General features: G+C 42.2%; 1 protein-coding gene across 3 annotated transcripts in view; it reads left to right on the top strand.

The window, feature by feature from the left end:
• The first annotated feature begins 3,636 nt into the window (after window positions 1-3,636).
• Window positions 3,637-24,009, top strand: part of ASRGL1 (asparaginase and isoaspartyl peptidase 1) — a 41,088-nt gene continuing 20,715 nt past the window's right edge. Inside the window, exons 1-3 of one of the 3 annotated variants that reach the window (XM_007070559.4) lie at window positions 3,637-4,145; window positions 7,132-7,329; window positions 13,664-13,806. In XM_007070559.4, coding sequence (XP_007070621.1) covers window positions 7,143-7,329; window positions 13,664-13,806 — 330 coding nt within the window. In that variant the 5' untranslated portion in view covers window positions 3,637-4,145; window positions 7,132-7,142. Of the gene's footprint in view, window positions 4,146-7,085; window positions 7,330-13,663; window positions 13,807-24,009 lie in introns of all 3 variants that reach the window. The other 2 variants (XM_043542465.1, XM_043542467.1) reach the window with 2 other exon arrangements.

The following is a 24,009-nucleotide window of genomic DNA, read 5'->3' as shown; positions in this document are numbered from 1 at the left end:
ATGTTAGTAGCAAATTAATTTGGAATACTTCAGCATAAAATACACCTAGTGTGTTTGAGAGGAGCTAAGACAGAGCCTTAAAGTGAGCTGAAAGCAGCATCTGGGGCTAAGCCGTTGTCTGACTACAAATCTGCACACATCTGTTCTGCAGAAGTTCTGAAAGTAGCGCTGCATATTAATGCAATAAACTTCAATTTGCTTTGCATCAACATATCTGTTTGAGAGTATGCACACTCATAATAAATTATACTAAGTAGGTGACAACCTGAATTTGTGTCCATTTGTTTCTATCCCAGCAAGGAAATAGCCTACCTCAGGAGTTCAGATTCTTGATTCTGCATGTGAAAATTGTATCAATTTTATTAGGCATTTACAAACTGACTTAGGTTTTTTCTATACACAGAAGTTGTGTTAATATGATTTACATTGGTTTAGTCAAATTGACACACCTATTCTTGTTTAAAGTGGTGCATCCTCCTTGTGTAGACACTGATTTCAATTTGAGTGCCTTATGTCAGTTTAAGCTTAAATTATACACACGAGTCTGCATTGATTTAACTAAATCAGTTTCTAAACCAATTTAATCAGTAAAATTATCTTATGTAGACAACCAGGAGAGTCCTCAACTAAAAAAAAAAAATGGTGGCTAGTGCACTTACATAATTTGTATATAAAATTTAAATCCCTGTCACTTTCTTAATCCTATCAGTGACAATGGAAAACCATCCAATGTAGTTTCTCTTTCAATTTAACTAAATTTTAAATCATTTTAAACTATTTTTACATTGAGGATTAAAACATTCCTAACCCAAGCAATTGCATATTGCTGTAAATCCTTGTCTGTCTGCTCCCCGTTTGTCATGCCCATTTTGTGCCCAGAAGCAGATGGACTCCTCAAATAAAAGAGGGAGGAAGCAGCAGCTCAGGGTCTGGTAAGCCAAACAGCTATGATGAAGGAAGAAGGTTGCTTGTTGGCCACAATGGCAAATTTGGGACTTTGGGTACATCTACACTGCACACGTGCCTAGCATAGGTATAAATAGCAGTGCAGATGGTGAGGCACTGCTTAGGTAAGTAAAGACACAGCTGAACCCTTAGGGTATGTACCCTACATGGCTCTTTACATACCCACGTGGTACCTTCCCCATCTACACTGCTATTTTTATAACTGTAGCATCGTGCAGCCTCCCCACTGCTAGAGCCTTTCTCCCTGCCAGAATCTTTCACAGACGTATGTAGTTACACAACACACCGTGGACACAGATTGCATTCCCCTGGGGCATGTAGCTACACATACCCTACATGCCTCCACCAGTAGTGTGCAATGTAGACCTATCCTTTGTTTGCCTTGACCCTGAAGAGAGGGAACTCTGGGACTGGATTTAGAATAAAACCTACAGAGAATGTTTTTGTTTTATATTCCTTCTAGGTTTGCCAGAGTTCCTTTCAGTGAAGAAGCACTCACTTGCAGACCATTAATAAAAACTGATTGTGTTGTATTGAACTCTGTGTTTAAAATGATAAACTATCACTTTAAATTCCTCAGGGGCTTCCTGGTCCTGTTAGTGGGCTCCATAGGAAAAAGTATGATCTGGGTCTTTGAGCTTTCAGTCTGCAAAGAACCAGCCTAGAGCAAGGTGGGGCAAGTTGTTCCTTTCTGATTTAGAGAGCTGCCTGCTTCCTCTTGGTTTTTGGTTCTTGTGTATTAAGGTGCTGGGTTTTAAGAAATAAAGTAGTGTTACATTGCAACCTTCCAGATAGATAAAACATAACATACTCTAACTTCTCTGTTTATATGCTGTGAACATATTACTGATAAACACCTACTCCTTGCCTTTGTAATCCATATAGGATTTGAATAGACCAGGCTACTTAACTGTCTTCTGAGCTGCTTCAACCTGGAGCTAAGGCTCAATTTCTTATAAGTCTCTCTACAAGTCACAATCATATCTGCCCTTGAATCAAGCTTAAATTTAAACTACAGTATTACACATATTGAAAATGAACAGTCGAAGATTGCTCATGAATGCTGACAAACTTGCTCCGCCCCTCAAATGAGGCCTGTGGCACAGAGAAGGAAAAGAATGCCTGATTCAAATAATGGTTTATTCTGAACTTTTGTTTTCTCAGGAAGGGGTGGAGTTTTCTGAATGTAGCGAGAGGGATAAATCAAATTATGTAGTGAGTGACAAGGACACTGAGGCAGTGGCACACCTGATAGTTAAAACTGAGTAAATCACTTGTAGCACAGAAAGAAAAGGAGTACTGTGGCACCTTAGAGACTAACAAATTTATCTGAGCATAAGCTTTCGTGAGCTACAGCTCACTTCATCTGATGCATGCAGTGGAAAATACCTGTTATTATGTAAGACACTGAATTTAGCTGTATGGAGTGGAAATCCATCAACTTAATGAAAGCACTGTATTTTCCACTGCATGCATCCTATGAAGTTAGCTGTAGCTCACGAAAGCTTATGCTCAAATAAATTTTAAGGTGCCACAAGTACTCCTTTTTTTTTTTTTGTGGATACAGACTAACACGGCTGCTACTCTGAAACCTGTCATTGTAGTACAGAGTTAACTAAAGTAGAGGTCCCATCATGGGACAAAGTAGGAATTCTGTGACACCATCATACCTGTAGAAATCCTCATTTCCTCAAAACAATTTTATTTCTTTTAAAAAATGTGAATAACTCACCACATGCTCACATCTAGGGTGGGCATCTGCGTTGAATTTTGCAGAACCGTCCATAAATTCATGAGACTTTCTGACCTTTCTCTGCACTGGAATAAGCATAATCCTGATAACATACCAGTTGATTCTGATTTTCCCAAAACTGCATTCTCTTATGCAAAATAATTGATAGAAAATTCCTGACCAACTCTAGTTCTCAATGAATAGGATCCCCATGCCATTAACCAAGTAAGGGAGTGGTTCACACAGGTGGCTTTGCCTAGCATTGGCTCACTGAATAGGTGTATGTCCTTGTCCACAGTGCTCCTGAGGCTACAGCATTGCATAATATTGCCTGCAGTCTAGGCTGCTGCGGTGAAACAGGAACATTTATAAGCATGAACGAAAGGTTTGGTTTGGGGTGTTTACCTACAATGATCTTTGCTGGGCAGAGTTGCTTGTAAACATGTGCATTTGCAATAATGAAATCACTTCCAATGTCCATCTGGGGACACAGGAATGCCCATGGGCTTTGGCCCAGACCCTTGAAGATATTTGTCTGTATTTAAAAACCTTTGAGGATGTGGGCTCTTGTGCCTAACCGGCCAGCAGCATAACCTACAGAAGGGGGGCAGCACATGGGCTGAAAAACCTGAATGCTGTATCATTGCCAGAGGGACCATGTTCTTGGAGAGACTCTTACAGATGGCACAACCCTGGTGAGGGGAACATAGGGAGTTAGGCAGGAAGCAACTCAGCCTGGTAAATAGCAGTCCACAGGGTTTAATAAAGTTTCACTTGTTCAATTTCACCTGCATTCAGCTTCACTAATTTAGACTCATGAGATTAAAAACACCACACTGGATTAGGTTTCTGTGTGCTTTATGCTGCTGATCTTTAGTTAGAAGCCTCTCCACACATGTGTGCGTGCATTTTCCATTGCAAATCTAAGCTGCCACTCACACAGCAGAAGGCTGCCAGGCGGGGGATTCGGCAGTCCCACTCCAGCAGAAAGAAGGGGGCAGCTGTCCGTTTTCCTTTTCTAGCCTGCACCTCCCTTCAGCTTCCTGAGCCCCTTTCCGTCCCCACCTCAGGGAGAACAAACGACAGGAAAAAAAACACTGCTAGAGGATAAGGGGGGTAGAAACCCTAACAGACGGCACCTTAGCTTTGAACCTTTTGACAGTAATGGATGGCAGCCTTTACTCGCCTCGCTTATGAGAGGACCTAGGTAGCCATTTTAATTAAGGGAAACTTCTTCCTTCAAATCCATTCAAACACAGAGAGACAGCAGCTCTTTTTACTAAGGGCAAACTGCCTGATAATTGCTGCTCATGTGATCACCAGCCTTTTACACCAGAGCCATCTCATGCGGAAGCAAGACTGAGCGTTTGCAGACCCTTGGCTCCTGTTCTGTGTCCCTCCCTTAAGATTTCCTACTCATCAGCGAAGTCTGCAAGAGCAACCACCTGTGAGTAACTCTACCCTGTAACAAAACAGCCTGCAGCGGCGTGAATGAATGCATTCCTCCTCCTCCTCGCTTTTTCTGCTAGTCCTCTGCTGCTTGCTCTGGTTTGGGACACATGTCGATTCTCAGGAATTTCTGGGAACTGTCGCTTGTCTGCAGGTGCTGGGGGGGAATAGTGAATGAGGGAGACATTTAAGCGCTCGTTATTGAAAATCGTGTAGCAAAATCCTTTGTCCCCAGAAGGAGTGGGTGTGAAGGCTGAGTTCTAAAATCCATCCCCCCTCCCAAAGAGCAGGTCTGCATTTCTAAGCTGTATCATTTTATGCTAAAAGAGGTATATTTCCCCCCTTTATTTAATCTCGGTAGTGGTCAGTACCACAAGTGTAATCTATTGAGAGGATTCATGATTGTGGGGTGTAAAGGTTTGATCTGCAAGAGTTGGGGATGGGTAAACTCTTTACCAGTTGCAAAGTTATGAATGAGTTATGCAGGCGGCCATACAACTGTGCCAATTAAAAGTATGTCACATGACACCATCTGTATTTTTTATATATATATATATATGTCACACAGTTAACAGAAACTGGTTTTAGAGCATTTTTTTTAAAACCCATACTATTTTTCATCCCTCCTCTAGTAAAGCGAGATTCGCTTCCAACTACGGGGACTCTCCCTGACAAAGAGCAATGTATTGTTTGTTTGTTTGAACTATCTAAATACTACGCTACATAAATACCTCTGCTTTAAAGTCCAATACCTTACCAAGTAACCGTGTGCCCCATTTTTAGACTGTAACCCCTTTGCAGTAGGGACTGTGCCTTCCTATGTGCTTGTACAACGTCTGGCACATTTAGTGTGCTCTTATAAATAACACTGGTAATATGATATAAAGCTCCTTTCCAAAACCCTGTGGCTTATAAGAGATTGGGCCTCTAAACCAGTCAACCAGGACTAAAGAATGCCAATCAGATATGTCAGAGTAAACATTTGGGAAGGTAAAGAATAAAATGGGGTTGGTTGGTTGGTTTGTTTGTTTGGCATCAGGCTTTTTTTTTTTTTTTTTTTAAATGGTGACCATTCAGACGCTTGTAATGTTAGAAGTAGTTCCAGGAGAAGATGGAGGCAGAATCCAGACTATAATCATTGCATGATAAATGTAATTTACCGTATCACATGGCTCACAGTTTACCACCTATCTGTGAAAAGATGTATTATATCCAAGTCCATTCCTCCCATTAGCATATGTCATCTTCTTAATAATAATAGTGTGTCCTGATATACTAATTTCATGTGGTGAAATGCCTCAAGAGTCCTAGAAGTAAGATGGAAATGGAGGAAAAGCAAAGGAGAATTGACCATAAAGATAAATTTCAGAGTAGCAGCCGTGTTAGTCTGTATTTGCAAAAAGAAAAGGAGTACTTGTGGCACCTTAGAGACTAACAAATTTATTTGAGCATAAGCTTTCGTGAGCTACAGCTCACTTCATCGGATGCATTCAGTGGAAAATACAGTGGGGAGATTTACCTTTGTTCTCGACAGAGGTGTGTGTGTGTAAATTTTTTAATGTAATACATTTAGGTGAGTGCAGACTGTACTTGTTTGGAAGCTGGCCTCTCAAGATGCCTTCTTTCTCATTCTTTACAGAGAGGCAAAGCAATTAATGTTCCTTTCTATACAGTCAAAAATAAAAATTAAACTGTTCACTACCAGCTTGTAACATCTTGTGTTTCCCAGAGTACGAAGTTTGTGCTTACCTTGCAAGTGGTCAAAGGTTTGAAATCCAGGCGAAAGCATCAGTTAAGTTTTAAACTAAGGCCAGATCTTGCTTAACACTTCCTTCATGTCAGGTGAGTAGCTTTAACTGCACTATGCAAACAGGTTGATTAAAGTAGAAGATACAGATTATTCACCTGACATGAAAGAAGGGTTAGCAGGAACAAGCCTCAAGTTTTAATTTCCTTATTATTTGTTATAGAAGAATTATTTCTCCACATGTAAGAATTATTTCTTTCACTATGTAAGTGAAACTTCTTAAAACAGGTTGAGGGAGACAAGTGCAATATCTTGAAATGTGTAGATGTAGATATATAGTGTGAAAACTTATTTTTAAAAGCTTGTCAAAATTAGGATTCACCAAAAAAATTGTAACCCCCACTGAAGTGAATGAAGGTTGCCTGCGTATATCTTAAGACCAAATTCTGCCATCAATGTATAAAAAGAGCAACTTGAAACCAAAACCATTTCAGGTGCAGAATTGTCATGACCTCATTTTTTTCCTTTTTCTTTTTCACCTAACCATATGATTCAATCAGTTTGTAGCTGCTGTTTCTGGGCTCTATTTACTTACTATATATACAGTTATAATGCAGAAAGAGAATTTACAGACAAAAGTGTTTAAGTATGATACTGTTTCTCCTGAGAGGTGTTTTTCTCTTTTGCCTTTCTTCAGTGATAATTCTACTTTTCATTTGTTGAGCTCTTATTTATTTCCTCAGAGTATAAAATCTGTGCCTATCACAATATCTCAAGCCGTATGAATAATATAATTGAAAAAACACATGAAATAATTATTCAAACCAAATTCTCTTTCCCCATGAGATATGAAGGGTCGGTCCTGCATCTACTAAAGTCACATGCAAAACTTCCATTGACTATAGTGGCAGTAAGAATGGACCTTTTTAAAACCCTCCATCCTCAACCCATCCTTCAGGAAAAGGCTAAGTAAATGGATGGTCTTTGCAACATGCCGTGAAAGTCAACATACTTATGCCCCAGCACTTGAGGTGAATTACAGAATCAGGAAGCCTGTATTGAGAATGTTCAGTCTCCTGAAAAATAAGCCTAGTGAATATCACACCGAGCACCGCAGTGGATTTCATCTGTGGGGCTGGAACATGAAGAAGGGAGCATTCGCTAAAGCTTCTTGCTTTGCATGTGTTTTAGGAAAATTAGTTCTGAATAACATGTTTCTACATCTGTAATTGGCAAGGATTTGGCAGTATGAAGCCTGTTATTGTGGTTCATGGTGGAGCTGGCCGCATCTTTAAAGATCGAGAAGAAGGAGCTCGTTCAGGTGTTACCACAGCAGCACTGAAAGGTTACAGTATCCTTAAACAAGGAGGCAGTGCACTAGATGCAGTTGAAGAAGCAGTGACCTCAATGGAAGATGATCCACATTTTAATGCAGGTAATTTTTCAAGCATATAACTACACAATGAAATCTCTCTATGTAGACCACATTATTATCCTTGTATATTTTGCTCTGTTGGTTGTGCGGGGGAGGGGTGGATTTTTCAATGTGATGCATTTAGTTGAGCACAGACTGCACTTGTTTGGATGCTGGCCTCTCAAAATGCCTTACTTCTCATTGTAAGTATTTCTCATTCCCACAGTATTCTTGCCAGCAAGTTAAAGAAGTATGGGCTGGACGAATGGACTATAAGGTGGATAGAAAGTTGGCTAGATTGTCGGGCTCAACGGGTAGTGATCAATGGCTCCATGTCTAGTTGGCAGCCGGTATCAAGTGGAGTGCCCCAAGGGTCAGTCCTCGGGCCAGTTTTGTTCAATATCTTCATAAATGATCTGGAGGATGGTGTGGATTGCACCCTCAGCAAGTTCGTAGATGACACTAAACTGGGAGGAGAGGTAGATAACGCTGGAGGGTAGGGATAGGATACAGAGGGCCTTAGACAAATTAGAGGATTGGGCCAAAAGAAATCTGATGAGGTTCAACAAGGACAAGTGCAGAGTCCTGCACTTAGGACGGAAGAATCCCATGCACCGCTACAGACTAGGGACCGAATGGCTCAGCAGCAGTTCTGCAGAAGAGGACCTAGGGGTTACAGTGGACGAGAAGCTGGATATGAGTCAACAGTGTGTCCTTGTTGCCAAGAAGGCCAATGGCATTTTGGGATGTATATGTAGGGGCATTGCCAGCAGATCGAGGGATGTGATCGTTCCCCTCTATTCGACATTGGTGAGGCCTCATCTGGAGTACTGTGTCCAGTTTTGGGCCCCACACTACAAGAAGGATGTGGATAAATTGGAGAGAGTCCAGCAGAGGGCAACAAAAATGATTAGGGGACTGGAACACGTGACTTATGAGGAGAGGCTGAGGGAACTGGGATTGTTTAGTCTGCGGAAGAGAAGAATGAGGGAGGATTTGATAGCTGCTTTCAACTACCTGAGAGGTGGTTCCAAAGACGATGGCTCTAGACTGTTCTCAGTGGTAGCTGATGACAGAACAAGGAGTAATGGTCTCAAGTTGCAGTGGGGGAGGTTTAGGTTGGATATTAGGAAAAACTTTTTCACTAGGAGGGTGGTGAAACACTGGAATGCGTTACCTAGGGAGGTGGTGGAATCTCCTTCCTTAGATATTTCTAAGGTCAGGCTTGACAAAGCCCTGGCTGGGATGCTTTAGTTGGGGATTGGTCCTGCTTTGAGCAGGGGGTTGGACTAGATGACCTCCTGAGGTCCCTTCCAACCCTGATATTCTATGATTCTAAGTAAAGAGCATGAAGATTGACAAAAGGAGAAGAGTTTCTATTTTTGGTCTCAGGTTTTTTTTAAAATACCTGCAGCTTTGTTCTTGTTCTGCAGTGTTGTTTTCCTGCAGAAGTTCCTTCATTTTTGTACTATGAGTTTATTAAGAGACCCAGACCCTCAGGAGTGAATTATACCTTCATTATAACCCTGGCATTTCCTTTTAAATTACCTGAATGCAACTATGGGCAAAACTTAGACCTCGATCTTTTTGTCAGTGCTTGGCCTAAATCTACTGCCCGAGTGGGATTGTTCTCTTCAGAATACCAGTGCTGTTAAGACAGTAGATAATCTGTGAATTCTTACGAGTATGCTCATTGCTAAGTATACCAGTTATGAGGCCCCATCTTCAATGATGCTGTCTAATATTTTCCCCTTCCCACCAACCCCATTTTATCATCTTGCTTAAAGTGAGTGGAAAATAGTGCTCCTTTTTCTCCTTTAGTGCTCCCACTCAACATATCAGGAATGGAGCTAAAGAAAAAGGCCCGCATTTGTTCAGTGCTTTATGTAGAAGCGATTGTTTTCAGCATGGCCACCTACTTCAGAGAGCATCATATGTCCTTCCCCACCCTGTAACTGAAAAGCCATTTCACTTTGTGTTAGAAATATATTGTTCTCTGACTGACTTGGGTAGAAAACACTGCTGGTGACAAGCCTTTCTGAATTAGCAAAATGGAAACAGAAACATGGGGCAAACATGGTACGAAAGGTGCGATTGTTATATAACCAACCCTAGATTTGTTCTCTACTTGAGCTTGCACTTTTCTTTGCCTGTCCATGAAAGAAGTCTTTATTCCCCCCACCTTCGGAGATTTGTTTTGCTTATGTTAATGGATCAGTACCTGAACTTTGTTTTCAGCATTTTATTTATTTGAATGCTTCAGTACTCTATAGCTTTACCTTGTATGTGTCGGACAAGAGCTCCTCTGGCCAAACATTGCCTTTTTGCATATAAGACATCAGCTAGGTCTGCACAGGCAAATCCCTGATCCCCTGAGGAGTCCTGCCAACTTTATTGCATCTCCACTTGGTCCTAGGTCTTCATCTGCCTGCATGGAGCCAGTCATAGGGTCTGGGCCTACGTTTAAATGTAATACTATGTGTGATGATGAAAAACAGAGAAGGGGGGAAAGGGAAGAATTACAACCAAAAGATCATGTGGTCTTTTGGTTTGTTATGCACAAGTATAGATGGTTCTACAAAAACACATGTGAACATGTATTTTTAATCTTTATTCAGACAGAGCATCTATTTGAAGCCAATGGAGCTTCTTGGTTGAGTAAGGTTTACTTGTGTGTGCTGTTTTGCGCAGTATATCTGGGTGCCACTACTGAGAATTTTTTTTTATATGTAGAAGGCTGAAAACCTGGCTGGCTACACTGGCCACTGAAATAATATAATTTGTAATACCCATAAGCTGACCAAAGGCTCTCCGTATCCCTTTATACAGTATCCTGTCACTCCTGAGATTACTACTTTTGAGTCCTATTGGGACGGAGGGGGAGGGAGCAGAAAAAATAAGTTGGCTAGGGAAAGGTAGGTGGCATTATTTTGCCACCACCACATATGTACCTAGCTTTTCCATCTGGGGATATTTTCATTCCCCTTCACTTTATCATTATTCCTTGTCCAAGTTGTCTATCTCGTAGACATCAAGCTCAGACACATAGTAACCAATATTTTAAAGTTATGTATTTCTGTCTAGGGCAAGAAAAGTGATTGTCTGCAAAACACTGCCCTCAAGAGGAAGCCTTGCCCTGTTTTCTAGAATGCAAGCCTTGAGGTTCTTAGTCATGTCCTTTCTGACAGAGCACTGTAAGAATTTACTACCCCAATGTCAACCAACTAATCCATTAAAATGGAGGGGCTGTACTACATGACAAAGAATCTGTTGGTGAAATTTTCCTTCTGTTTCACTGGTGTTACTTCATTAGCTTCGCTACATTGAACCCTTTGGCTTCAGTGGACCATTGTAACTGAGAGGGGAATTTAGCCCCATGTGTCTAAACTGTTATTTCTGCTGATTTAATGACGGTGAGCAGCTGCTCTGAATTTATCAAACTATCGCAAATGGCTGATAAAACTTCAGATTATTCGCTACCAAAAAGATTATCAGTCAACAATTTTAACATTTAACTAGCCTATAAAGCAAAGTACATGTATATGGCTTCCCTTTTCCTGAACTGAGTCTTGTGGCCACCTTTTGTTATAAATGAGCAAATCAGTATATTTTAAGCCTGAAATAGATTGTTTTGCTTAATAATGTTTACTCAAATTTACTCTTTGCTCAGATAACTGTATTCCGTGCTCTGTTTATAATGTACTTCACACATTAAACGACAACTGACTTTTAACAAAAAATTGCTAAGGTTGTGGGCCTGAGCTTTCAGCTGAAACAGTTTTGCAGCCCACTTGTTAAAGTTTGGCTTCACTAATGCACATGGTAAGTAGTTGTAATCACTTACATATACAGCTACATGTGTTAAAGCTCATTGAGAACAGCTGTATTTAATGAGCAGGAGAAAATGAGCTGAAAGCTATGTGAAGAGAGGCCTGATTGGAGTGGCTGTTTAAAACCCACCATGTGGTGTTTATCTCCATAAAGGAGAAAGCGGTTTTATTGTGTAATGTTTGCTGGAAAACACCAGCATTTCTAAGAGACAAGGAGTGGGGTGGGTAAGGATGAAGTGACAGGTCTCTTCTCAGATAACAGGGTTCAGTTGGGCCGTGTGTTGTGAATGATGTGTCTCCCAGCCCTTGCAGGCGTTCAAGAGGCACATCTTCCAGATTTAACTGCATGCGCAGAGCATGCAGCGTATACTCCCTTTAGAAGCTGGTTAGCTCCACTGGCTGAGGTGAGAAGGGGCCATGGTCACACCTCCTTGCCACCCCCTCTAGGGCTAACGGTGCTAGTTTACACTCCGTATGGAATGGAATTCTAAAATGTGTTATACTGTTCAGCCACGAGGTGGTGCTCTGTGTAACATAACGAGTTCACACCAGCTATTCCTGGCATTTTATTAAAGTGTCTTACATCTCTGGTATACAGTATCTCTCTGGAATAGCTCTGCAGCTAGTCCATATCTGATACAGGAACCTGTGATGTACAAGGACTACAGCTCCGATGTCAGGAGTATAACGCTCTTTATACTCTCTTCTCCCTTGCAGGCCCAGCCACGCTGTGGTCCATAGATAGCCGGGAGAGTGGAGAAATAGGCTCCAGTGAGAGCGGACAAAGGCACACACAGACTCCCTCTCATCTGCTAGATAAGTGCTCTGCCCCTACAAACCCTACTACAATTTGGAAGAGGTCAGACCCACTCCTTGCTGGCCCTTGGGTTTTCCTTGGCTCTTGCTTCCTGCCCTTGATTCAAAGCTGGGCCAAATGACCCATGTTTTTGTGAAGTGCTGCTGCAAATGTAGTGGCTTATGATTAGTTATGCCCATCTCCGTGCACAGCAGCTGTCATGTTTGAATGCCCCGGGTTTGAAACACCTGCATGAACTTGTCTTCCTGGACATGTGAGGTAGGAACAGATATGTGACCCAGCTGGGAGATGGCAGCCAGTGGTAGTCACAGACTGCTAACTTACTGATCTGAATAGTGCAGGAGCAGCTGTAGGGTTGCCAACTCTGACTGAAGCTGTTCCAGGAGATATTTTTTCCCCGGCATGACGTAATGTCATTTTCTTAAAATATCCTATTAAAATCTCCCAGATTGCTTTCAGTGGTCACCGGGAGATCAATGCTGATTCCGGGAGACTCCAGGCCAATCTGGAGGGTTGGCAACCTGAAGTTTTAGAGGAATCCAAACTATGGGGGAAAGGAGAGCTCTATGCTTTTAGCAGAAAGTGGGGAGTTGAGCTCACCGATACCTCATCCCCCATACATCAGCACATATATAATTTTACTCAGGTGAATAATCTCACAGACGTCAGTGGCACCAGGTCTGTAATATTTTGGCTTAAGAGTCTAATGTCAGAGATTGTTAAACCAATATTAAAGAGGGATGGAAACTGGTGTTTACTAACAGGAAAATACCTTTTCACAGTTTAAGCACAGCTAAAGCACCAGTCCTGTTAAAAACATACTGAAGGTGTTTCTACTAGAAGCTTGATTTCAAATGGAGTTGTACTTTTCTCCCCACTGTTTGCAAGATTTATACATTTGTGTTGATTTCAGTGATGATCGATTACTAACCAGCACCCATGATAAAATATTCCAGTTACTAAAGAGCTTTTTACAGTACCACCCTGCATATCACACAGTATAGCTCATTGTTGAAGGAAGGTTTCGCTATGGAATTGACATAAATAGTTAAAAAAAGCTATTCCAATAACTGCTCAGATTTTCACAGCATTTTATTATTTCTCTTAATGTTTTTCTTAACTCCTTCATTTATTTTTGCTAACGATAAATATTTCACAATATTTCAGACTTTTGGTGAATGGAAAATACATTTTTCCACCCTTGCTAGAATTTTGCATTTGTGCCATTGCACCAAATCCAACAGTGGTTGAAATCTTGTTGTTTGGCCTGGGAAGATACCGTCCGCCTTCATCTCTGATTGATTTCAGCACCTCAAAGGATTAGACCCTAAGGTATACTGATAGGTTGTACTGTATCTATTGTTGGAGGAATGTGGAGGTAAAATAGTTTTATATGTGTAAAAAAAGATATTGCGGTAGAAACAGTCTCATTTATAGTTGTTTATAACTCTGCCCTTCACTCCTAATGTGACTTAGGTACCATTAAAAATTCAATTATATTAAGTTCCATATACTATCCTATTAATTATTTCTGTTTGAACAGGAATGTTTTTATTTTCAAAACCTGTTTGGCATTTAGGAGGCTTAAAACAAGCCAATACACAAACTGGAAAAAAGGTTTGCCTAATAAAAGCTAATAAAACTGAATCACCCCATGTTTAGCTCTTAATGTCTTTTTTCTTCCCCCCGCCCCCCTTTTGATCTTTAGGCTGTGGATCTGTTTTAAATGAGAAGGGTGAAGTAGAAATGGATGCCATTATCATGGATGGAAAAAATCTAGCCTCAGGAGCAGTATCTGCAGTTAAATGTATAGCTAACCCAATAAAGCTTGCTCGTCTTGTCATGGAAAAGGTATGCTGAATGTGCACTTGAATAAGAAACATTTTTTCCTTTAGGATTTCATTGCATGTATTGATACACCTCACTGACTATGTTGTTTATGTAGCATTTTAAATCAGGGTAGGAGGAAGAAATCCGTGGTACTGGGAGGGACCATGGGCATGAATATAAAGAGGCAAGATTATTTTTATTTTAAGATTTTTAAATTAGTTGAAGTGCTAATTTTATTCAACACTTAAAACGGTGTTGCATACACTTGCAAACTTGAGGAGAAATTGATATACATAATTTACTTTGCCAGTTGTTTTCACCTTTCTCTGAGCTAATACTGTAGATATTTGTTTTAATAAGAGCAGTGTCTCTCAGAGCCCTCCTGCTTGCTCCTGCAGGGAAAAGACAGGACAATGTACTGAAGATTGCCTGTAGGGGACAATCATGCAATGTCAGGCGATAGAAGTAAATGACACAATAGTAACTCTATTAGATGGTTTAATAGATTACACTAGATGACCTTTCCACTTCTACTTTAAGATTTTGTGAAATAATCAGATGATTAATCTGGAAAGACTAGTCATGTCACAGACTAGCACTGCAACTTTGCACTAGGAGCAGATAGCAGTAAAAGATGCAACTTGTGGTAACTGAACTTGTTTGAACACAATTTGTCAGTATATGTGGCAAATGAAATCATGAGCATCTGGATTTGACTACATGTTAACTGTTACATTTCATTTTTCTCCAGTAACAAGTGCTTTTTAATGGGTATCTACATGAGGGAATTACTTGCCTGTTTTTCAGCAATGGTGTAGCCACAGTGTTGCAACCAATGGGGAAGATCAAAGGTAGACTGGGTGTCACAATTTTTTACCACAGTTAGGATTATATGGCATGGTGATTAAGAGCTTGCAACCCTGTCTAAACTAGAATTTACACTATTGGTAGTACCAGTGCAGCTCCACGATAGCTGAACAAGGGTAAGGAATATTTTCATGTAGACAAGGCCTAAGTGGGTTTATTTTTCATGCTTCTTTTACCTCAGTCTCCTGGCTGTTTTAAAGGTGACTTACAAAGGAGGAGTACAAACATTTTCTCCCCTTTCATGATCTATAAAAGCCTGAATGTGGGATTGTAAAGGTATTTGTTTCTCTTCTTGTAACCTAGTATGATCAAGAATATTAAGACTTGTCCTGAAAGGCTTCTTGAAGGACTAGAGAACTGGAGTGGGAGCTATCTTATCCCTTAATAGAAGAATAGGGAGTTTGAATCTCTAACAAAGAGAGCTTTCCTCCAAAATGTTTGTCATCAAAACACTGGGTTAAAAACATGTGTAAAAATTTAATTAATTAATTAATTATTTTTAAAAATCTTGATTGGTTTTCTTTAAGGATTCTGACAAAAATCCCTTTTTCACTCAGTTACTAAGGTTTCATTCACCTGTCATTAATTCTGCAGGTGTTCATAGAGTCATCCAGGCAAAACCAGGGTAGACAAGGCCTAACATTTCTAATGTAAAAATAAGCCTGAGAGGAATATTTCCAGGTCTTTCTCAACATTCTAAAAGACACAGGTTGTATTTTTTTTTAAACAGGTCACTTTTAATAACCTTTGGCTATTCATGTTTCAAAGGATAAAAGTTCTGATTTGCCTATTGTCTTTGAATAGTAAAACCACCTTTTGACTTGAGTGGGAGCAGAGTTAGGCTAACAGTAAGCAATCTTGAAAAAGCCATCTCAGGTCACAGAACTAGAACTCTGGAGACCTAGGTTCTGGTTCCAGCTCTGCCACTGACCTACTGGGTGACCTTGGACAAATCTCTTCCCTACTCCGTGCCTCAGTTTCCCCATCTGTAAAATGGGGATAATGGTACTGACCCCCCTTTGTAAAGTGTTTTGTGAGCTACTGATGAAAAGTGCTTTTCAAGAGCTGTATGGTATTATTATTTACTTGTCTCTCTCTCTCCCTACAATCATGGTGAAGTCTTTGTACAATGGCAGTTAAATTTTTTTGGTAGTGTCAAAAATATTGAGGCTAGATTTTTAAGTCAAGTAATAGAGCGCTACTATACAGGAACAGATTGCTTGTATTATTCTGATAAAATAAAACAATGAGATTTTATTTTCTGGTAAAATTTACTCTTTTCCTCAAAGCTCTAGTAACCAGGCTTCACACGGAGAAGTCCAAGTGGGGTGGTGGGGATGTAATTTATATATCCTTAGCTAGCAGCGGAATTCACCTTTTCCCTTCCACCAGCTAGAATTCTAGTGTATTAGCTGGAACACCAGCTGTTGCCCTTCTGCTTGCTGTAGACAGAAATATTGGGCCAGCAGCATATGTGCAGACCTCATCTCTGCAGTGCACAGAAGGTGTAGAGGCCTCCAGCTTGGCTGCTCCAACCGCAGTTCCCCTCCTGCACAACCTTACAAAATGGCTGAGCTAGGCCTTGTAGCAGTCCTCTGCACCCAAGTGTGACTTTGACTTTGTACAGCCCTAACTACTCTTAACATCATGCACATCATTTTAAGGGATACCCTATTTATGGAAGGTAAGAAAAAAAATTAGTTGCTAATAAATTGAATGGAGGTCTAATATTTGTATATTGCAAAGATTTTTGTATGATCTAGAAACACTTTGAACTCCATAACACATGGAAGATGACGGCTGGGATTTTTAAAGGATCCTAAGAGTATTAGGTGCCCAGATCCCCTTGGATTTCAATGGAAATCAGGTGCCTAACTCTCTTAGATTCCTTTGAAAAACAGCCATAATAATAAATAATAATAATAATAAAAGCTGTTTTGTAATTGTTTCAGTTCTGCCTGTGGAACAATATGGGCTCCATCTAGTGGCCAAAACAATTCCTTTAAATCCTGCAGAACCCATTGGTATCCTAGCTTTCTGTAACTCAGGCTCTCAGTTGGGCCAAATTTAGCCAAATGACATAGTGGTGTTGTGATGTGGATGAAAATGAGAGTACCAGACTAACTTTAACTGATGATTTACCATAAGACAGAATTGAGAAGTATCTAGAGGTGAAAGGCTTAGTAGGTTAATGTACTGAGCCAACAAATCCCTTTGTAGGCAGTTCCTGTTAAATTATTATTTGCAATGAACAGAAATAGAAAACTGATGTACAGGGTATATGTGTGTGAAAATAGCCATCCAAAAATGAAAGAATTATTAGGCATTCTCAGGAGAAAAGAACTCAAATAGGTAAAGATTGTATGATGATTGGAACACTGGTTTACTTGATTTTCCATGCAATGAATGAGTTGTGTGAATAAATTTAAACTACAGTACAACCCACCTCCCTAAATTAGACCCCAAAGATTCTAATATGGAATATAAGCTCCTCAATGCAGGAGGTAGTATCTTTGCTCTGTTCTGTATTGTGCCAGGGTTTTGAATAAACAAATGGCAATCTTAGTCTGAATTCAAGGCTGGCTGCCAAAGTCTTTTAAACTGGCATCCATGACCATTTGTTGTTGGTCACCCTAACCCTGAGACCTTTCTTATTCATTTTGGAAATTCTTGTTTGTCTATATATTATTTGTATTCCACTAATTGCCAACATCTGCAATATTGTTAATTTAACAAACATATTAAAGAGGCCACGGAAAAAACAGGTGGTGGGAGGAAGTGAGCATCGTATCTACCTCTCTAGAGAGAGAGGAAGTCCATTTTTAATATTCCAGCTGTTTTTTCTGCTGTAGGCTATGCGATAAGATTGGTAAATAAACAAACCTTTTAGAAAAGTGCTATAGAAGAAGCACTGAAGACCCCTCCTATATTCCTTCCTAGTAAGAGCTAGCTTAAAGGAATGACTCTCCCCTCTGTTGGCAAAGATTCCCTGTTCAGAACCTATTCTAAGCTGTGAAGGCATCACCAGAGCAGTGCATGCTGGGAACACCTGAGAGCTACTTTGCTAAACAACCTTTTAAAAATTAAATAACTTAATAGGGCATATAAGATGAAAAGTTGTTTGTGTAGACATTTAATGGCTTTGAGTGATTTTTAAAAGAGGATTTATGTTCACTTTTTAAATAAATACAATGAAGAGGTTTCCATTGCCCATCTGCCTTTGTTGTGGGGAGGCAGAAGAGAGCAGGTATTGGAGGTAGACTTCTTTAAAATTTTCTTTGAAATGTATGTATTTAAGTGTCTCTCTTCCCACTCTAATTCTTGGAGGTTTTGGATCACAGGTTGCTAGTGGGTTAGTTACAAAGGCATAGGGGGGCAGTATTGCACAAAGGAAGTTTTGTTCAGCAAAGTACAAGATCATTTCAGCTTTGTCTGAATACACTGTCTTTATTCTTCTCCCTGACAAATGTTAATAGGCTCGCAGGACAGGTATGTCTTCTCTTGTTTGGTAACATCACTCAGTATATAAGACTGTGTTGTCCATTGTTACGAAGACACAGAAGACTCCTGTCTCATGCCTCCACTTCTACAGTGAAAATTGTTCCATGTCTGTGTTCTTATGAATAAAGACTTAGTCTGACAATAAAAAAAATGTAAAAAGAGTTTTACAGTGAGGGTGTGCTTACCTGACAATGAAACACCTGTGGCTGGCCTCAGTCAACTGACTCAGGCTTGTGAGGTTCAGTCTGTGGGGCTTCAAAATTACTCTGTAGACGTTCAGGCTGGGGCTGGAGCCTGGGCTCTGTAACTCTCCCTTCTCACGGAGTCCCAGCGCCTGAGCTCCAGCCCGAGTGTGAATGTCTACACAGCAATTTTACTGCCCTGTGTCCTGAGTCCTGTGAGCCTGAGTCAGCTGACACAGGCCAACGGCAGTCATGCTGTCACTCTTTTTTATTCCAGTGCAGATGTACCTTAAGGTCATGATCTTGCAAATGCCTATGCACACAATGAATGCATTTAGTGGGGCTAATCATGGGAGTAAAGGTACTCACATATGTAAATGTTTACAACATTTAACACTAAGATTGTAACACACCCTGTGATAGACCCCAGGCAATTTAAAGTCAGGTTGCCTGTGTGTTCTTAGGTCTCCAGTTTGCTGCTTAGGGTATGTCTACACTACGAAATTAGGTTGAATTTATAGAAATTTTTTTTTTATAAATCAATTTTATACAGTCGATTGTGTGTGTCCCCACTTAAGACCATTAAGTGGGCGGAGTGCGTCCACAGTACTGAGGCTAACGTTGACTTTTGGAGCGTTGCACTGTGGGTAGCTATCCCACAGTTCCCACAGTCTCTGCCGCCCATTGGAATTCTGGGTTGAGATCCCAATGCCTCATGGGGCAAAAACATTGTCGTGGGTGGTTCTGGGTACATGTCATCAGGCCCCCCCCCCCTTCATGAAAGCAATGGCAGACAAGCGTTTCACGCCTTTTTTCCTGGGTTACCCATGCAGACGCCATACCACGGCAAACATGGAGCCCGCTCAGCTCACCGTCCCCATACATGTCCTGGGTGCTGGCAGACGCAGTACTTCATTGCTACACAGCAGCAGCTCATTGCCTTGTGGCAGCAGACAGTGCAGTACAACTGGTAGCCGTCGTCGTCTTGTGAGTGCTTTTGGCCGATCTCGGTGAGGTCTGTCGGGGCGCCTGGACATAAATGGGAGTGACTCTAGGTCATTCTCTTCTTAAGTTTCGTCTCATGGAGATTCAGTCTGCCTGGAAACGATGAGTGCTAAGGTCATACTGCACCATCTGCTGGCGAGCACCCAGGAGACGACGACAGCTAGAAGTCGTACTGCACCGTCTGCTGCCAGTCTACCCCTTGCTCCCCCCTTCCTCCCTCCGTGAAAGCAATGGTCCAACAGTAGTTTCGCGCCTTTTTCCGTGCAGACACCATATTGCTGTTAGCATCGTCATCCACCCGCTGCTTCCACTGCCACTCTGCTCTCCTGCAGACGCCATACTACAGCAAGCATGGAGCTCGCTCACATCACTGTGGCAGTTATGAGTGTTGTAAACACCACGCGTGTTATCCAGCAGTATATGCAGAACCAGAACCTGCAAAACCAGAGGAGGAGGCGACGGCAGTGTGGTGACGAGAGTGATGAGGACATGGACACAGACTTCTCTCAAAGTACGGGCCCCAGCAATGTGGACATCATGGTGGTAATGGGGCAGGTTCATGCTGTGGAACGCCAATTCTGGGCCCGGGAAACAAGCACAGACTGGTGGGACCACATAGTGTTGCAGGTCTGGGACGATTCCCAGTGGCTGCGAAACTTTTGCATGCGTAAGGGCACTTTCATGGAACTTTGTGATTTGCTTTCCCCTGCCCTGAAGCGCAAGAATACCAAGATGAGAGCAGCCCTCACAGCTGAGAAGCGAGTGGCAATAGCCCTGTGGAAGCTTGCAATGCCAGACAGCTACCGGTTAGTCGGGAATCAATTTGGAGTGGGCAAATCTATTGTGGGGGCTGCTGTGATCCAAGTAGCCGACGCAATCACTGAGCTGCTGCTATCAAGGGTAGTGACTCTGGGAAATGTGCGGGTCATAGTGGATGGCTTTGCTGCAGTGGGATTCCTTAACTGTGGTGGGGCGATAGACGGAACCCATATCCCTATCTTGGCACCGGACCACCAAGGCAGCGAGTACATAAACCGAAAAGGGTACTTTTCAATGGTGCTGCAAGCACTGGTGGATCACAAGGGACGTTTCACCAACATCAACATGGGATGGCTGGGAAAGGTACATGATGCTTGCATCTTCAGGAACTCTGGTCTGTTTTGCAACAGCTGCAGGAAGGAACTTTCTTCCCAGACCAGAAAATAACCATTGGGGATGTTGAAATGCCTATAGTTATCCTTGGGGACCCAGCCTACCCCTTGCTCCCATGGCTCATGAAGCCGTACACAGGCAGCCTGGATAGTAGTCAGGAGCTGCTTAACTATAGGCTGAGCAAGTGCAGAATGGTGGTAGAATGTGCATTTGGACGTTTAAAAGCACACTGGCGCAGTTTACTGACTCACTTAGATGTCAGCGAAAACAATATTCCCATTGTTATTACTGCTTGCTGTGCACTCCACAATATCTGAGAGATTTCAGAGTAACAGCCGTGTTAGTCTGTATTCGCAAAAAGAAAAGGAGTACTTGTGGCACCTTAGAGACTAACCAATTTATTTGAGCATAAACTTTCATGAGCTACAGCTCATTTCATCGGATGCATACTGTGGAAAGTGTAGAAGATCTTTTTATACACACAAAGCATGAAAAAATACCTCCTCCCACCTCACTCTCCTGCTGGTAATAGCTTATCTAAAGTGATCACTCTCCTTACAATGTGTATGATAATCAAGGTGGGCCATTTCCAGCACAAATCCAGGGTTTAACAAGAACGTCTGGGGGGGGTCGGAAAAAACAAGGGGAAATAGGTTACCTTGCATAATGACATAGCCACTCCCAGTCTCTATTCAAGCCTAAGTTAATTGTATCCAATTTGCAAATGAATTCCAATTCAACAGTCTCTCGCTGGAGTCTGGATTTGAAGTTTTTTGTTGTAATATCGCAACTTTCATGTCTGTAATCGCATGACCAGAGAGATTGAAGTGTTCTCCGACTGGTTTATGAATGTTATAATTCTTGACATCTGATTTGTGTCCGTTTATTCTTTTACGTAGAGACTGTCCAGTTTGACCAATGTACATGGCAGAGGGGCATTGCTGGCACATGATGGCATATATCACATTGGTGGATGTGCAGGTGAACGAGACTCTGATAATGTGGCTGATGTTATTAGGCCCTGTGATGGTGTCCCCTGAATAGATATGTGGGCACAGTTGGCAACAGGCTTTGTTGCAAGGATAGGTTCCTGGGTTAGTGGTTCTGTTGTGTGGTATGTGGTTGCTGGTGAATATTTGCTTCAGGTTGGGGGGCTGTCTGTAGGCAAGGAATGGCCTGTCTCCCAAGATTTGTGAGAGTGTTGGGTCATCCTTCAGGATAAGTTGTAAACCCTTAATAATGCGTTGGAGGGGTTTTAGTTGGGGGCTGAAGGTGACGGCTAGTGGCGTTCTGTTATTTTCTTTGTTAGGCCTGTCCTGTAGTAGGTGACTTCTGGGAACTCTTCTGGCTCTATCAATCTGTTTCTTCACTTCCGCAGGTGGGTACTGTAGTTGTAAGAATGCTTGATAGAGATCTTGTAGATGTTTGTCTCTGTCTGAGGGGTTGGAGCAAATGTGGTTGTATCGCAGAGCTTGGCTGTAGACAGTGGATCGTGTGGTGTGGTCAGGGTGAAAGCTGGAGGCATGTAGGTAGGAATAGCAGTCAGTAGGTTTCCGGTATAGGGTGGTGTTTATGTGACCATTGTTTATTAGCACTGTAGTTTCCAAGAAGTGGATCTCTTGTGTGGACTGGACCAGGCTGAGGTTGATGGTGGGATGGAAATTGTTGAAATCATGGTGGAATTCCTCAAGGGCTTCTTTTGCATGGGTCCAGATGATGAAGATGTCATCAATATAGCACAAGTAGAGTAGGGGCGTTAGGGGACCAGAGCTGAGGAAGCGTTGTTCTAAGTCAGCCATAAAAATGTTGGCATACTGTGGGGCCATGCGGGTACCCATAGCAGTGCCGCTGATTTGAAGGTCTACATTGACCCCAAATGTAAAATAGTTATGGGTGAGGACAAAGTCACAAAGTTCAGCCACCAGGTTTGCCGTGACATTATCGGGGATACTGTTCCTGATGGCTTGTAGTCCATCTTTGTGTGGAATGTTGGTGTAGAGGTCTTCTACATCCATAGTGGCCAGGATGGTGTTATCAGGAAGATCACCGATGGATTGTAGTTTCCTCAGGAAGTCAGTGGTGTCTCGAAGGTAGCTGGGAGTGCTGGTAGCGTAGGGCCTGAAGAGGGAGTCTACATAGCCAGACAATCCTGCTGTCAGGGTGCCAATGCCTGAGATGATGGGGCGCCCAGGATTTCCAGGTTTATGGATCTTGGGTAGTAGATAGAATATCCCAGGTCAGGGTTCCTGGCCACTATGGATGTAGAAGCCCTCTACACCAACATTCCACACAAAGATGGACTACAAGCCGTCAAGAACACTATCCCCAATAATGTCACGGCTAACCTGGTGGCTGAACTTTGTGACTTTGTCCTTACCCATAACTATTTTACATTTGGGGACAATGTATACCTTCAAATCAGCGGCACTGCTATGGGTACGCGCATGGCCCCACAGTATGCCACCGCATTCTTGGGCATCTGGGTGAGGAGGCTATGGAACTTGGGGAGGAGGGCTGTGGCGGCAGTCTGTGCTCCTACCTTTCCTGAGGCTCAACCATACGCCGGAGCATGTCAGCTTGATCCTGCAGTAGCCTCAGCATTGCCTCCTGCCTTCTGTCAGCAAGCTGACACCACCTATCATCTTCAGCCTGCCACCTGCCCTGGCGTTCATATTGTGCTTTCCTGGACTCTGACATTGCTTGCCTCAATGCATTCTGCTGGGATCTTTCAGTGTGGGAGGACTGCATGAGCTCAGAGAACATTTCATCGCGAGTGCGTTGTTTTTTTTGTTTTTTTGCCTTCTAATCTTCGCTAGCCTCTGGGATAGAGATGATAGTGTGAGCGTTGAAACATATGCAGCTGCAGGAGGGGAAAAAAGGGAGAGTAGTAGTTAAAAAGACACATTTTAAGAGAACAGTGGGTAGACTCTTTCACGGTAAACCTTCCTGTTAACATTACATAGCACATGTGCTTTCAGTACAAGGTCACATTTTGCCTCTTATATTGAGGATCTGCCTGTTTGGTGTGAGAGATCACACATGCAGGGCCGGGCAACAGAATTTGGCTTGCAGGCAGCCATGGTAAGCCACAGTCTTTTGGCTTCTTTAACCTTCATAACATGTGGGAATGGCTTCAAACAGCAGTGCCCTCGTTTCCCATACCAAGCAGCCATTGGGTTGGCCATTTAAAATGAGTTGGCAATTTAAAAGGAGAGCGCGGTTTTCAAGTTAACGTGCAGCCCAAACCCAACTAACCCCCTCCCCCGCCCCCCAAAACCCAATTCTCTGGGATGATCGCTTCACTCCTCCCCCCACCACGTGGCTAACAACAGGGAAGATTTCTGTTCAGCCAAAGGCACACGGCCCAGCAGGAACGTCCACCGCCACAATTCTCTGGGATGATCACTTCCCCCCTACTCCCACCACGTGGATAACAGCGGGGAATATTTCTTTTCAGCCACAGGCAAATAGCCCAGCAGGAACGGCCACCTCTGAATGTTCCCTTAATAAAATTACC

Source organism: Chelonia mydas, chromosome 3, assembly GCF_015237465.2.
Source record: "Chelonia mydas isolate rCheMyd1 chromosome 3, rCheMyd1.pri.v2, whole genome shotgun sequence".
NCBI lineage: Eukaryota > Metazoa > Chordata > Testudines > Cheloniidae > Chelonia > Chelonia mydas.
The sequence above is the reverse complement of the archived record's forward strand: the minus strand, read 5'-3'. Positions and strand labels throughout refer to the sequence as shown.